Genomic DNA, 15,588 nt, shown 5'->3' on the forward strand with positions numbered 1-15,588 from the left:
GAAGGAGACAGATGAAAAATTTCACCACCTCTTGAGACTTTGCCTCCTTGACTGTCTTTCTGTTGCTCTGTTAGACATTTTTTGGCATATTGGAGAGTTAAGAGACTTTGTCATTCATGTATTGCCCAGAATTCATTCACTGAGCTGGCTTGCTTTCCCTCCGAACATCTAGATGAAAATTGGTTGCACGAAGTGAATGTGGGGTTTGATGGGGGAAGGGAAGGGAAGGTGCGAGGAGCACTCAGGGAGAGAAAGAGGCTGCATACAGCTGGTGTGCTTGTAGACAGGGGAGTAGAGTCAATGTTGGCAAAGGCTGGACTCTGGGAAAAGGGATCAAATGCACCTAGTGTTTAGAAAGAATAGTCCCTTCTTTCATCTACACTGGCTTGTCTCTTGCCCCTAGAACCTGTATCATTAGTAGAGCAGCTATTTTACCAATTTTTTCTGAATTATAATTTAAATGGGTATTTCTGGGCTAGGCAGGATCCTACCCACCCTTGAAAATATTGTTGTACATGAGTAAATACATTTCTAAAAATGTATTTAGAAAGGGTCTTGTAAAACTAAGCTTGTTCTTAAATTGTTATTTGAAGGATATCTAAAATTCCTACTAGCTTGGTATGGTCAAATTTCAGAAGACCAAAATGAGTTTCTTGGGCTTACTGTGCATATTTTTTGTTATAATTGAATGACAAACGTTTAAATGCATGTAAATAAAAGTCACAAAACATAACCAATACCAGTGAAAATACATTTGATTGGAAGTAAACTTTATAATATTTATTTTATTACTTGCATACTTATTATAAGATAAAGCACAGATTTTAGTAACTTGACCTTTATATGAACAAGTAGGAAAGAACCAGATATAACCAGAGCTTTTTATAATTCCTATGTGCTGTTAATACTGTTGTATTGAATAATGCACACTGAAAATTGAAATTAAATACCTTACCCCAAACCGAGTTCCGGGGAGATTAAAGATTTAAGATTTTAAAACCAAGCAAACTATCAAAAAAGGAAAAGTGTATTAAAGGTTTCTCAAACTTGGGAGGGTGAGGGAAATTAAAGTTTATAACTCTTGAAGAAATCACTTAATAAAAAAGATGTGTAGACATTATTTGTAGAACACCTGTATATTTTAAGTAATAATATATGGCAAGCAAATTAGAAAAAAACTATAGCAAATATTATTTTAAACATAGGCAAAGGGTAATTATCTCTATTATATAAAGAATCTATACCAAATATACACACACATACGTAAACTCTTAAACTATCAGGATTTAGTAAATGACTGGTGAAAATACAATTAGGAGGAATGGTCAACATCATTAGATATTAAGTAAATTCAAAAGAAAACAAATATACAGACTATTTACTCATTCAAAAATTCTGCTTCTTTTAACAAGTTTTTATGATAATATTCTGTTCCTAGAGGTATGGGAAATAAAGCCTTCTCATTCACTAATGGGTTATTAAACTGCTGGGCCAATCCATTGGGAAAGCAATTCGATAGCATGAGTTGAGGTAGTCATATGCTTTATTTTTTTTTCTTCCAGTTTTATTGAGGTGTAATTGACATACAGCACTGTATAAGTTTAAGATGTATGGCATGGGAATTCCCTGGCAGCCCAGTGGTTAGGACTCTGAGCTTTCACTGCTGAGGGCCAGGGTTCAATCCCTGATCTGGGAACAAAGATCCCGCAAGTCTTGCAGCTCGGCCAAAAAAAAAAAAAAACCACACTCATACACACACACAAAGATGTACAGCATAATGATTTGACTTGCATACATCATGAAATGATTATCACAAAAAGTTTAGTGAAAGTCCATCGACCAGGGATTGAACCGATGCCCCCTGCAGTGGAAACACGGAGTCCTAACCACTGGACCACCAGGGAATTCCCAACAACTTTCATATACAACATACAGCAGTGTTAATTTGTCATGTTGTCCATTACATTCCTAGTACTTATTTGTCTTATAACTGGAAGTTTATACCTTTTGACTGCCTTATCCAATTCCTTTCCCCACACACACCCCCTCTTGTAACCACAATTCTGATCTCTATGAGTTTGTTTGTTTTTGAGGTATAATTGACCTACACTATTTTAGTTCCTGGTGTACAACATAGTGATTCCATGTTTCTATACATTTCCAAATGATCTTCATGATAAGTATAGTTACCATTTGTCATTCTACAAAGACATTACATAATTATTGACTATATTCCCCACACTGTACATTTCATACCCATGACTCATTTATTCTGTAACTGCAAGTTTATACCTCTTAATCTCCCTCACCTATTTCTCTCCTCCCCCGAGCTGGTAACCAGATTCTTTAATGTACTGGTTCCCTTTCCCTGAACTACACTAAACAAAATATTCCTAGGTAAAAACCAGCCTTCATATATTCATAATGGTGTTTTTCATAAAAGTAAACAACCTGTGAAACAACCAAGTGTTCAACAACAAAAAGGGTAGTAAGTAAATTTTGATACAGTCACTGGATGTGCTATCATGAGGCTTAAAAGTGATGTTTATGGTGACTATATATGGAAAAGTATAGTCTGCGTGATCTCCGTGTATTTAACTCTGTAAGAGAACATTCTGGAAAGAGGCTCAGGGAAGAACTAACAGTAGTTGTCTTTGCTCTACTGAAGAGACAGGAAGTATGAAAAGTAGTCAAGAATGTGAAATCTGAGTCCAAACTGCCTGGGTTTAAATCCCAGCTCTGCCACTTGAATGGACGGCTATTTGACTTTGATATGGAAGAGCTGTTGAAATTGGGCATGTTTTAACTTCACTATGATTAGATTTCTCCATCAGTAAATTGGTGGTAAATTAGTACCTATGTCCTGGGAGTTTTGTGAGGATTAAATATATTGATACTAATACAGGTAAAGCACTAACAACAATGCCTGGCAAATAGAAAGAGCTCTCAGTCAGTATTAGCTATTTGCTATTTAAATGGTAGAACCAATAAAGGCAGGCTTTTGCTTCCTCTTTTCTACATTTTCCAGATCAACTTTTCTCTCCCGAACATATTACTGTTACATTGGGAAAAAGCAATAAATATTTTTCTGAAGGTCTTGAAAACAGGGTCAGCTGGATTTTCTAGTCATGTAGATTCAACTCGTAATTGGGATATCACGGTATGTAATCAAAGAATGGATACTTCATGTTGTTGGAATCCAAGAATTGAAATTGGAGTTGCAGTAACAATTGAAATGAACTTTGTGTCTCATTTCATAAGAAGTTAGGATGGTTCAGTTTCCTTAAAGGACTGCTTGCTTCCTTTGGAAAAACTTGTGTCTACACAGTGTTCTCTCTCCTCCCCCCAACCTCTAGCCTCTAGACTACTCAGTACTTCTCTATAACTCACATGTTTTAGTAAAATTTTTGAAAATATTTACAATAATGGAATAAGCAAATTTGAGGGGGCAAGGAAAGTTTATTAGGGAAAGGGAAGAAGGCGTAAATTATTCAGTACATTTGTTAATTTCTGAACATTTCCAAAGGTACCATGCATAATTTGATTTATGTATAGAGTTATCATTTAAATATTTTTTAAAGTTCCAGGAGCAGAATCAAATTAAGGGGAAAATTGCTTTCTCTTTCCCTTATTATCCCCTAAGTTTTCAGGGAAAACTTTTGGAAAAAGTCTCTGCTAATTTTATAGTCTTCTTTTGCCAGCAACTAGCAAGTCTGTACAATATAGTTGCCAAGGCAATATCGGGACCATGTAGACAGAAAGTGTGGTGTGCAGACAGGGAGATGATGAAAATGGATTAACAGTGTGAACAAGAGGAGTTTTTTTTAATTGTAAAAAATAAAAATAAAATAAAATAAATTAAAATAAAATAAAATTACACTACCCTTTATAAGTGGTTATGCCAGCAGTTCTAACATCTGTTGTTACAAAAGAACTTCATTATAATAAGCCTTTTTTTTTTTCCTATACTGCCTTGTGTGTGGATACATGATTTGTTTCCTAGGTATGCCCCAATCTTTATGACTGTGTCCTGGGCCATGTCAAAATTGGTTCCCCTACATGCAAGTTAGACAAAGAAATGTTTCATTTGCTAAGACCAGGAACATTTTTTCTCTAAGTTCTACTTGAAGCCCTGAATTCAGCCAGACCCTTCCAGACTATGATTGAAAAGATAGGCATATCCCTTGCTCCAAAGCAGCACAAATATTTGCTGCTTAAATAAATCGACTCTCGTTAGACAGGAGTGATAATCAGCCAAATGCTTGCTTATTTTTCTATGATTGTTACAGTTTCAAAAAAGACTCAACTTTTCTTCTTTGTTTTGTTTTGTTTTGTTTTTCTCCTGCAGGTACAATCCTTGGATTTACCCTCCGACCATACAAAATGAGCTACCGGGAAGTCAAATACTTCTCCTTTCCCGGGGAACTTCTGATGAGGATGTTACAGATGCTGGTGTTACCCCTAATCATCTCCAGTCTTGTCACAGGTACCCTATGCAGTTTTGTTTTGTTTTGTATTTTTCATGTGTGCTTATTGCAAAAGATCGCTTAGAAAAACAAACGCTTTAGGTTTCTGCTGGATGCATGCTCTGTTCTAGAAAATAAAAGTCCCTTCAAAATGATGGAAAGGAGGCTTTAGTAATGCATGAATGATTATAACTCTCGTATTTTACCAATCACAAGAGGAAACGGATTTGAACCGCCACGTAATCTGGTCTGCCTCACTACAAAAGAGGCGCACCGCTAAACACTACACAACCAGCCTTCTCTGCCCACAGCGATGTAGTTGACAACAGCGTACAACAGGTCTGTTTTCTCACCCTCTTATCCCACCCAGATAACATCTGGTTGGACAGCCTATTAGCTATTGATGCAAGAATGCTTGTTCTCAGAGCCACCACGACTTGAGCGGGAGCCTTCTTGGAAGCCTCATCAAGAGGTAATGCCCACAACACACTCAGCAACTCTGCTGCCACCAACACTGTATCTTTTCCTGGTGAACCCGCATGATTTCATTCCCTTCTCCATTGTCCCCCACCCCCGTTGCCTTTTACGCTGGTGGGAGAATGGGGAGGGGGTGGGAGATTTTCCCCATCCAGATATTTTGTCAGTTGACACTTGGATTTTCAAGGCATGGAAGCTTTGCAGGATAGGATTCTTATTTTCTATGAACGCGAAATAACGATTTACGCCTGCATGGGAAACGGTTGAAGAGTCACTGGTACCTGTGATCGGAGAATACAAACAGAACCAAGAAGTTGTAGAAAAATGTTGCTGTACATTCCTCCTTGCCCACTCTTCTCTTTCCCCACAGCACATCTCTGACTTGGAGAAGGAATGTCCATAGACACTGCCCCAGCAGGATGGTTTCTGAGTTTGTAGCTAAAACCCAGAACTCAGGTATTACTGGCCCTGTTTTCTCTTCCGTCCTTGGCTTACTGCCCACCCTTAGGCAGATCATTCTATGAGCTGGCTCTGAGCATCTTTTCCCCTCCCAGGGAGTTCTCAAGGATATTCATAATCTCCTTTCAAGATCTCTGTGTAATAAGAACAGCATAGAACAACACAAAAGTCTTAGGGCAAGATTCTGACTACTCTGTGCCTTGGAGGGCTGGCCATTACTTGGACAGAAACTATGTCAGTTTGTTTTTTTTTTCAGCGCCTTGCAGATCTCTGCTGGCTTCTACTTGTTCAGGTCTTCAAACAAGTGATTGCATGTACATAAAGCTTCCATTGGAGGATGAATTGCCCATAAAACAATCAAGTAGACAGGATGATTTGGGGCACTTGTTTTTGAAACTGGCCTGGCCCATTGCTGACCAGAGGTAATCATAGCGGCCACGATTCTTATCACAGAAGCTAAATTCGTGCTGATATGAGGGCACATTCTCATTATCCGTGTGCTGCCATTTTCCTGGGAAACAAGTTCTTGCAGAAGCACTTAGGGGACAGAACTCACATCCACTATTTTGTTTAATGGTACAGGGAGTCCCTTCCCACCATCCCTACTGGCTGGAGTCTGAATTGAGTACCTGCAGTTTTCCTGGATGCAACCTGTTGGGTTTGGGGTTCCTTTATACTGTCTCTTCAAGGGTGAGAACAGTGTTTAGAGGTTTCTGCTTTCTGGTAATTGTGCTACAGTGGGTTTTATAAGAGGAAAGCCCTCGTTTGGTACAACTAGAGAAAATATTAGCTCCCTTTAGTAGCAATCCTAGTTAACAGTTATTTGAAGTGGAATTTCCTGGTATTTTCTAATACTTAATACATCAACTTTGTTGAAGGAATAAGAGCTTTCGTTGAGTAATTTTTCTGGGAAAAAAAAAGAAACCACTATGATGCAATCCCTCTGCATGGTTAAAAAGAAACTGTGCATAAACCTTGGAGAAATTATCAACATTTATGATATTGGTGTTAAAGAGAAAGGAATTATAAGCTGCAAACAACCAGTATAAAATGAACTTTTAAAATGTAACCTAACTGCAAGTTGGGAAAGCTGCCACTAGGGACCATTAAAAGATTGTCAGCTCTTTTCCAGGACTGTTAAGAGAAAGGGCTTAATTTAGCTTGCCAAAGATCTTTTTAAGGTGTTGGTCTCAAAGGAATAATTTCCAAGCTACATGGTAATTTAGATATTCATGATCAACTGGAGTGAGTGACAGATTCAATAAGAATTTCTTTCATGGTTTTAAGTACAGGGATTCTAAACCAAAGCAGGGTGTGACTCAGTGTGAATGAGGAGATGGGGGGACTTTTGCAAAGTACACACACCCCAGAGGATCCCTGTGTGTGTTGGGAAGCATTATTGGAGAATGTGCTGGGAGAGAACAAAGTCAGGGTCCACTATTTTAGAATGGAAAAGTAAACTCAGATGCCTCCAATGGCCAAGCAGGTGACTTATATATATGAAGCTGCCCTTTCAGGCTACTTTTTGTTTTCCTACTTAATAGAGTCATGGATACAGAGAAATATTTCTCTTTGACAGGAGAGGTAACAGGGATGAGTGTGATGATAAATGGAAACTGACCCGCTGCAGAATAGCGTAGACAAAGGGAGGCAAGGAGGAGATTGTGACCTGAAAACTATCAGCTCCAGCCAATTGTTGCCATGTGTCAACAAGGGCCAAATCTTCCAATTTTTCAAAAGAATCCAGAAATCCAAAAATTGATAAGAACCTAGATTTTCAAACATTGACATAATCAACAGAACAAAAACAGAGCCAGCCAAACGAAGCACATCTGCAGGCTCAATCCAACTCTTGGGCTACCAATATTGGAACTCAGGTTTCAGTGTCAGTGCTATTAATTATAAGAAATGCACTGATAGATTTGTGCACCCATCAGGCTATCGCTGGGTTTCATATGTTGCCTCATTCCACTGTTGACAGTTGCATATCAAAGCTTAACTCAACATGGAATCAGCTACTGAACATCACGTTTATTGTCTACTAAACAAATAACTGTTGGAAAACTTCTCCTCCACCTTCTGGGTATTACTATGTTGTGTCCTAGCCATGTTGGCCTTTTCTGCACCCGATAGGAACACAAGAACTCAGCACTCTTAAGTTCAAAAGTCCCAGGGTCTGTACAGACAGAAGCTGAAATGCATGAAACCCTTATTGCATTACTTCCATTTGGCATTTTGTTTTAGAAGTTTCTGTACATTTAGTCACATTTAAACTCTGAGACATTTAAGTTAGGTTTTCATAGTCGGAACATCCCTGTTGGTGAATTGTGGCACTAGACCCCCTGTAAGCCATGTTCTCCTTTTTCTGAATTTGAAATTTCAATCCTTCCAAACATCCTTGGTGTGTATTAGCATTCCAGAAGCTGCCAGAGAGAAGCTGGAGAAAGCCTAATGGCTAGATTTGTACTCAAGTACCTATTTTTTTGAACAAGAAGAATACTTGTATGCCAACATACTGCACAATAAAATAGGGAGTTGGCACCAATTTCTATTGATCTGGTCAAGATTGGCAGCCAGACTAGATATTTCATGCCAGAATTATGAGTTGGCTCAACTGACTTAACCCTGATTAAATTCACTAGATTAATAATTATACTCCATTTCAGGTTGCTCTGTGTAAACATAACTATCACCTGCTCCTTACTTTGGAATTTTTTCAGAAAACTAGTGCTTTCTTCTTTTCTCATTCTAAGTGTGCATTCCTTCTCAATCACTTACCTCGAAAGGAATCTTCCGTGTCTCCAGTTTTCTGGAAGGCGGATGCATCCCTTTTGACAAACATCTTCCAAATCTATAGACCAATGAATTCAGTGGAATGTGGGACTTAACTGTAGTTGAAGCCAACAAGCTACACTCAGCAAAAGGCTCTCTTACCTGAGAAAATAAAAGTACAGACAACAAATGGCGTACCTCAAAGTATGACCCTTAGTGTCAGAGAAATGACAGTTACAATAAAGATAATCTAAAATTTTATCATTTCCTTTAACACAAGAGGGCAAAAAAATGAGCTAGACAATTCTTAGTATTTGGACATGTGAAAGGTTTGTGAAGGCCTTGCAAAAATGAAAGCCAAAATCACACAAGAAAAATTTAATATTTTAAACTATTCATTGTCATGGCTCAGGGATATAGCTGAGGCCTTTGTGAAATACCCCAGGCACTTATGTACAAGAAAAGGGACTGCAGATTTCTTTCCTTTCTTCCCCCACACATATATTTCATTGAAGAAGGGGGAAAAAGTATCCATCTCTGGTGGGGAGGAGTTTCTTTGAGCCTCCTTTTCATTCTCTGTAAAACAAAGGTGTTACTGGTACCTATGTCATGGGTCTGTTCTGAGTATTTATGCCTGGCACACAGTATGTGCTCAATTAATGGTAGCTATTGGCAGTCAGAGTAGCAGCAGTGAGAGCTGTCCTGGTCCACATTGTATAAGTGAAAATTCTAGAAGAAGAAGAGAGCTTCAATTCAGGGACATGTAACTGAGCCTCCACATTCCTCACGTCTCATATGTCTGTGATCTTTACAGCGATCAGTTTCCTATTAAAGGTAAATTAAAGAAACCATGAGTAATGGAGTAACAACACGGGAAAATTCCTTTCTCTCCATTGGAAGGGATTGGTTTTTGCCCTGCAGTGAGGGATGGGATGACCTTATCACAGCTGCATAATTCTAAATATTATCATTGGTTATACAACTGCCCAGTCTTTCCTGAGAAACTTAGCCCCAGTGTGTGGCATCCTGGAATCCACAGGGCAGCAAATTCCACGTGCTGCTTACATGCCAAAAGCGGAGCCTTCCCGGCTAATCAAAACTTAGACAAACTGAGTCTGTCTCAACACTGGAACACACTTCATGGCAGCCTGGAAACAAGGCACAGAGAAAGCAGCTTCAGCCCAGCTCATTTGAAGCCAACCGTTGGCCCCGCTTTATTTTCTATCTCCATCTGTTTACAAACATGGGAAGGGAGGCTAAATAACATCCATCTAGAGGGAGAGGTTGTAAGATCTAATGGAAAGACCCATCTGAGGGCTAAAGAGATCACCTGACTTTTTTGCATCCCATAGAAAGGAAATCTGGGAAATTAAATGCTTTTTATTTATTTTTAGTGGATTTGGGTTTTGGTAAAGCGTAGACAAATCTATTTAAGTCTAGGTGTCCCAGAAAATGTCTACCTTTCTGTCGCAGACAATTTCATTCACCTAGCACTTGTTGAGGTTTTTTACGTACCAGCCACTCTTCTAGGACCTGAGGATCCCAAATGAGGAAGACAAGGCCCCTGACCTCAAGGAGCTCAGAGTCTGGTTGGGAGATAGACTCATGATGGCAGTGTCACGGGAACAGTGACCCAGGGAAGAAGAGCCCAGTGGAGGGCAAAGCAGGGACTGAGTATCAGGCCATCCCTCTTCCTGAGTCTCCACTTTTCAGGCTCCCCAGTCAGCAGCTTGTTGTTGCTTTCCTCACACCTGGCTCACCATTAAACGCGGTAAGAGCCAGAGGGGGGGCCCCGTGACATTCCCAGCAAAAGTAACCCCGGGAAACATAGCCTCACAGATGGGAAGTCAGAGGGAAGAGGCACCTGACAGGGTTTCAGCCACAGAAAGTTTCCCTTTCAGAGCAGAGCCGCTCAGCTTTCAGGAGGAGGGACAGGAGACTGAGGCTGTCCAAGCTGGAAGGCAGAGCGAGGTGATGCTGTGCGTCCCGGCGCCCGGAACGGGGGTCCCCTCTCCAGCACCCCGGAAGGTGGCCGCCAGCTGCCTCCCGAAAGTTTCATGCTTACGTGGTCCGAACTTGAGCTGCACTTGTCGCCTGTGAGGCCCACCTAGTGGTGCTAATTGTGCCCCATGGAGCACACTTCTTCAGCCAGTTTCAGGAGGGCATCTGAGCACAGCCTGGAATTTCTCTCCCAATTCTTCTCATGTGCCCAGTCCTTCTAGACCCCTTACCAACTGGGCTGCCCTCCCCCGAATCCCACTGTTTTCCCAGAATTGAACCCAGAGCTCCAGGTGTCACGTGACTGGGTAGGGCGAGTCACCAGGAACCAATCCTCTGCTAATACCAGCTGGGGTTGGATCCGCTGTCCTATCAGCTGCAACAAACCACTGGCTCAGAGGGGTTCAGCCTGTGGTAACCTAACCCCTCAGAACTGAATGTTTATGGAAAAACTTTTGTGGTAAAAATGGAACAGTTCTTGAATTGAAAGATCAGAAGCCCCAGGCTCAAGGCTTTGTGTGAGGTTTGACTTTCCAGAAGGCTTGGGGTTCTATGAGCTGGGATTTTTTTTTTTTTTTTTTTTTTAATAAAGGGGTACTTTTTTTTTTTTAAAGGAACTCCTTTATTTATTTATTTATTTATTTATTTGTTTGTTTGTTTGTTTGTTTGTTTATGGCTGTGTTGGGTCTTCGTTTCTGTGCAAGGGCTTTCTCTAGTTGCGGCAAGCGGGGGCCACTCTTCATCGTGGTGCGCGGGCCTCTCACTATCGCGGCCTCTCTTGTTGCGGAGCACAGGCTCCAGACGCGCAGGCTCAGTAGTTGTGGCTCACGGGCCTAGTTGCTCCGCGGCATGTGGGATCTTCCCAGACCAGGGCTCGAACCCGTGTTCCCTGCATTGGCAGGCAGATTCTCAACCACTGCACCACCAGGGAAGCCCAAGTTGGGATTTTTTTTTGGCCACACAGCTGTGGGATCTTAGTTACCCAACCAGGGATTGAACCCAGGCCCTCAGCAGTGAAAGCATGGAGTCTTAACCACTGGATTGTCAGGGAATTCCTGGGAATTTTTATCTGTGAATTTCAGCAGCTTCAAGGTAGCCTGTGGTTTTGATCGGTTCTGGTTTGTAAGACATTTTTGAAAGTTTCTTTAATAAAATTAACAAGAAAGAAAAATTTAAAACTTCTTTTAAAATTAAATTATTCTCTAAGAAAAATAAGACTTTTTTCCCCTTATATTACCAATTTGGTGATTTCTTTCAAACTACTGTGGAACTACAGGTCTGCGGGCCGTGTTGGAAAGAGATGCTTTTCTTCTGCTCATATGATAATGGTTTTCAGTAGAGCAATGATGAATCCTGATGAATTCTGACTGGAGATGTGTGCTTAAGGACACACACAGACACCCAGTCTATTGACTTTGAGTTGAATGGACTTCTGCTAGGAGAAATGCTCACCTTGGGAATGACTAGGAGCCTGCATTCCATTACAAAAGACTTCTGTGTGTCCCATAAAGCCAAGTAAAAAGATGCTGGAGTTTCTACCAGCAGAAAGAGACAGACATAGAGATAGAGAGAAAGAGAGAAGGTTCTGTAGCCAGACAAGGCTTTCTGTGGCAATGTCATGGGTTGTATGTCTACAGGGGACAGTACGCCATCTTCCCTCTGTTCCGTGTGTAGTGGGTATTTCATGATAAGCAGAAAGAAGGCTTTGGGGTGACGGTATTCTCTGCTGAAGGATTGATCTGCTGGAATGATCCAGCCGATTTTGAGTCTGGGTAGAATCTAGGTTCTCAAACCTTATGTTTGTGCAGATTTATTTCTCTAGGCAAGATAATCTTCTTTTTAGCTTCTTCATGGAGATCTTTATAATAACCCCAGATCCCCCAGGCTGGAGGCCAGCGCACTACCCGTAACTGCACTTGTTTTGCTAACCCAGCAACATCTACATTATCAGTTAGTACTGCTTTCAAATGTCCATTTCCTGGACTCCCTCGTATGGGGAAATAGGTTTTGCTGTCTTTCTATTTAATTTTTTAAACAATTACTTGAGTTTCCAACTGAGTTTTCCTCAGAGGGAAGAAACTTCCCCTAAATTACCAAGGGGGTTTCCTCTCACAGGCCACTGGATGAAGGGAGGCCAGTGTCTGAGCTCTGTGGTGCTGGGGACAAGTAAACAAGTCAGAAGAAGCTCCTGGCTAATCATTTAGAAAGAGTTCTGTAAGAAGAGCATGATGGCAAGTTGATTGTAGGCCTCCTAGATCCAGCCTGTTGAGATGACATTTATATTACCAGGACCTGTCAGTGCTGTTGGGGGGGGGGGAAATAAACACACACACACACACACACACAATCTTGTCTCATCTATAATACCCCCGGACCCTGTCTCCCACCTATACTCCTTCCCACCACTGGATTATTTTGAAGCAAATACGACATACTTCATTATGTTTCTAAAAGCAAAGAACACGTAAGACAGGAATAATATTTTAAGATGATTTTAACTTGTTTCGTGTTTCTTTAATGTTCTACACACAACCCCCCCCCCCACACACACACACCAAGAGCTGTCAGTCACTTAGAGAAAGTGTTGCCAGCCAAGCTCTTTACTTTCTTTCTGTTTGTGGTATAAACTTCTCTACCAGTGCTTTACCTTAATTACCAATGCTTGCAGAGAGCCTGGTGCATCTCTATCTAGTAGGAGATAATGCAGTAAAATGTGGATGCTATGAAATTTGGGAACACAATTTTTCATTATAGCACAACATGAGTATGTGTATGTGCTCACATAGCTTTGCATGTTTGTTTTTTCCAAAGTTCTTCTGACTCTGAAAAGTACTACAGTCTGACTGTTGCCTCTACTCTTTTTAATTTGCAACTTTTCCAGAATTTCCTTCTGTGCTTTAAGGTTTCTCAACTAGATCATGTCTCCTTAACCTGTAATTTGAATGCACTGTTCTCAAAGGAGTTTGTGCTAAGAGCTGAAGTTTCATTATTTTAAAACTAACTTTCCTAAAGAATATTGCAAAATTTTCCTAAATTGATACATACCATAAAATCCTTAATATCAGCATACCCTACCTACACGCTAAGTATTTATTTTTTTAAAAAAGATGGAAACATTAGTAGCTTCTATACTGGAATCTTGCTGTATTTTTAAATCTTAGAATATAATTTGGCAGTCTTATCTTGGGACCTGTGCTTAATGACATATCTGAAAGCATTCCTTTGGCATGCTTAGGCTTAGAGCCAGACATTAATGTAGTAGTTCTTAAACATATTTAAAAATAATAAACTGGAAATTCATAACAATAACACTCATGGGTACATACAAAATGTTTACATTTTAAATGATGTAGGAACACATTTACTGTGAGAGAATATGACTTAGTATAAGAACAAAACTATAAGCATATTTCCATGAATAGTATAAGCTATTAAATCTAAGCATGATTGACAATTTCAAAATTTCTAATATCACTTAGGCATTATATTTCATAATTTTTAGCCCCTTTTTTGCCAGTATTCATATGATTAGAGGCAAGAAACACTTATGAAAAATTTATAGGGAAAAATCTTAAAATTGAAAGAATTCAATCTATTGACTTTATTCATTTTTTTCCCTCTGAATTGGACACATGGCATCATTATTTGATTTTAGCAGAAAACAGATATTCTATGGAAAGATGGCTAATGTCAGTATATAATTTCCCATTAAATAAACACCTGAACACTAACGTAACACCTACAAAGTGAGGTCAAGGGCGTGAAAAGTGCTGTATAAATCACATAAGCATATTTGGATATATAGCAGTGTGTATCAGACTTTCAACTGCTAGAGACATCCTTGTTGCCAGACTTTGCCCTCTACCACTAACTTCCCCTTGTTCCTTGTTCCTTGGAATGATAGAAATCTATTTTACAATAGAAAGAGAGGAGCTTTTATTTATATGAAGTCCCTAAAATTATTTCTTGGTATTGGTAGACTTAGGTTTATCTTATTTTCAAGATGGTTTTTATTTTTTTAACAGTTTTATTGAAATATAATTCACGTGCATACAGTTTACCCAGATTAAGTGTGTAATTCAATGGCTTTTAGTGTATTCACAGAGTTGTGCATCCATCATCACAATAAATTTTAGAACATTATTACTAACCCCCCAAAAACCACACACTTCCTAGCCATCACCCCCGAATTACCCCATTCCTCTAGCCCTAGGCAAACATCAGTCTTCTTCCTTTCTTTATAGACCTGTCTATCCTGGACATTTCATATAAATGGAATCATACAATACATGGTCCTTTGTTACTGGTCTCTTTCAAGGTTCATGTTTTCAAGGTTCATCCCTGTTGTGGCATGTGTTAGTATTTCATTCCCTTTTATGGCCAAATAATATTTCATTGTTTGGCCATCCCATATTTTATTTATCCATTCATGTGTTGGTGGACTTGGGGGATTTTTTACATTGCAGGCAGGGAGCTCTTATGAATAATGCTGCTGTGGACTTTCATGGGCCTATGTTTTCATTTCTCTTGGGTATATACCTTGGAGTGGAATTTCTGGGTCATATGGTAACTCTGCTTAACCTTTTGAAGAACTGCCAGACTGTTTTGTAATTGCACTTGTAATTGTAATTTTCATCCCCACCGGCAGCATATGAGGGTTCTAATTTTTCCACATTCTTGCCAACACTTATCATGTCTTTTTTTTTTTTTTTTTTTTTGCTTTGCTTTTACCTGCAAAAGATGTATGCTTTAGCTAAAACTTTTGAAGTCATAAGATATGTAGTCTGGGTACTATAACTGTGCATTTTACCTTTCAAAAAAAATAAAATTCAAATGTTACATCTTTGGTTATACTAAAATAATTGTTGAAATCCTTTGAAATGTAGGTAGACTCATCAATTATAACTTTTTGTTATGTTAGAATATAATGTGTTACCTTCTTCAGCTATAGTGAATAAAAATCAGCTTAATTAAAAAAATGACAGGTGACACAATGTGAATATACTTAACACCACTGAACTGTACCTTTAAAAATGGTTAAGTTGGTAAATTTTATGTTATATGATCTTTAACACAATTAGACATTTTCAAAAATAAGGTAGATGTAATATTTTAATGTCAGTTCTTTTGAAAGGGGCATTCTAAATGCTTGTTTGCTTATTAATCTAACCTACCACAGCTAGAGTTTTTACACATAGCTTTCAAAGGACATCATACACTGCTTAAATCAGATAGCTTTCTCCCTGTGCCGGGAATTCACTTTTGGAAATGTATAGTATAGATGCTTGAGGTATCCAGAATGTTAAGTCTTGAGGGCAGTGATCGGATAATCTCTCCAAATTGAGACATTCCTCAGAGGCCCCTGTGGTTTCCCTGAGGAGTGGTTGGGGGTCAGGGTAGGGGTATGGGAAGAGAC

At 39.5% G+C, this 15,588-nt stretch overlaps 1 protein-coding gene across 1 annotated transcript in view; it reads left to right on the forward strand.

Moving 5' to 3' along the window:
- The window catches only part of SLC1A3 (solute carrier family 1 member 3), a 74,741-nt gene that overhangs the window by 16,436 nt on the left and 42,717 nt on the right, over positions 1–15,588 (forward strand). Inside the window, exon 3 of the mRNA XM_082382366.1 lies at positions 4,349–4,486. Coding sequence (XP_082238492.1) covers positions 4,349–4,486 — 138 coding nt within the window. The remainder of the gene's footprint in view (positions 1–4,348; positions 4,487–15,588) is intronic.

Source organism: Balaenoptera borealis (assembly GCF_965194805.1).
Source record: "Balaenoptera borealis genome assembly, chromosome: 2".
NCBI lineage: Eukaryota > Metazoa > Chordata > Mammalia > Artiodactyla > Balaenopteridae > Balaenoptera > Balaenoptera borealis.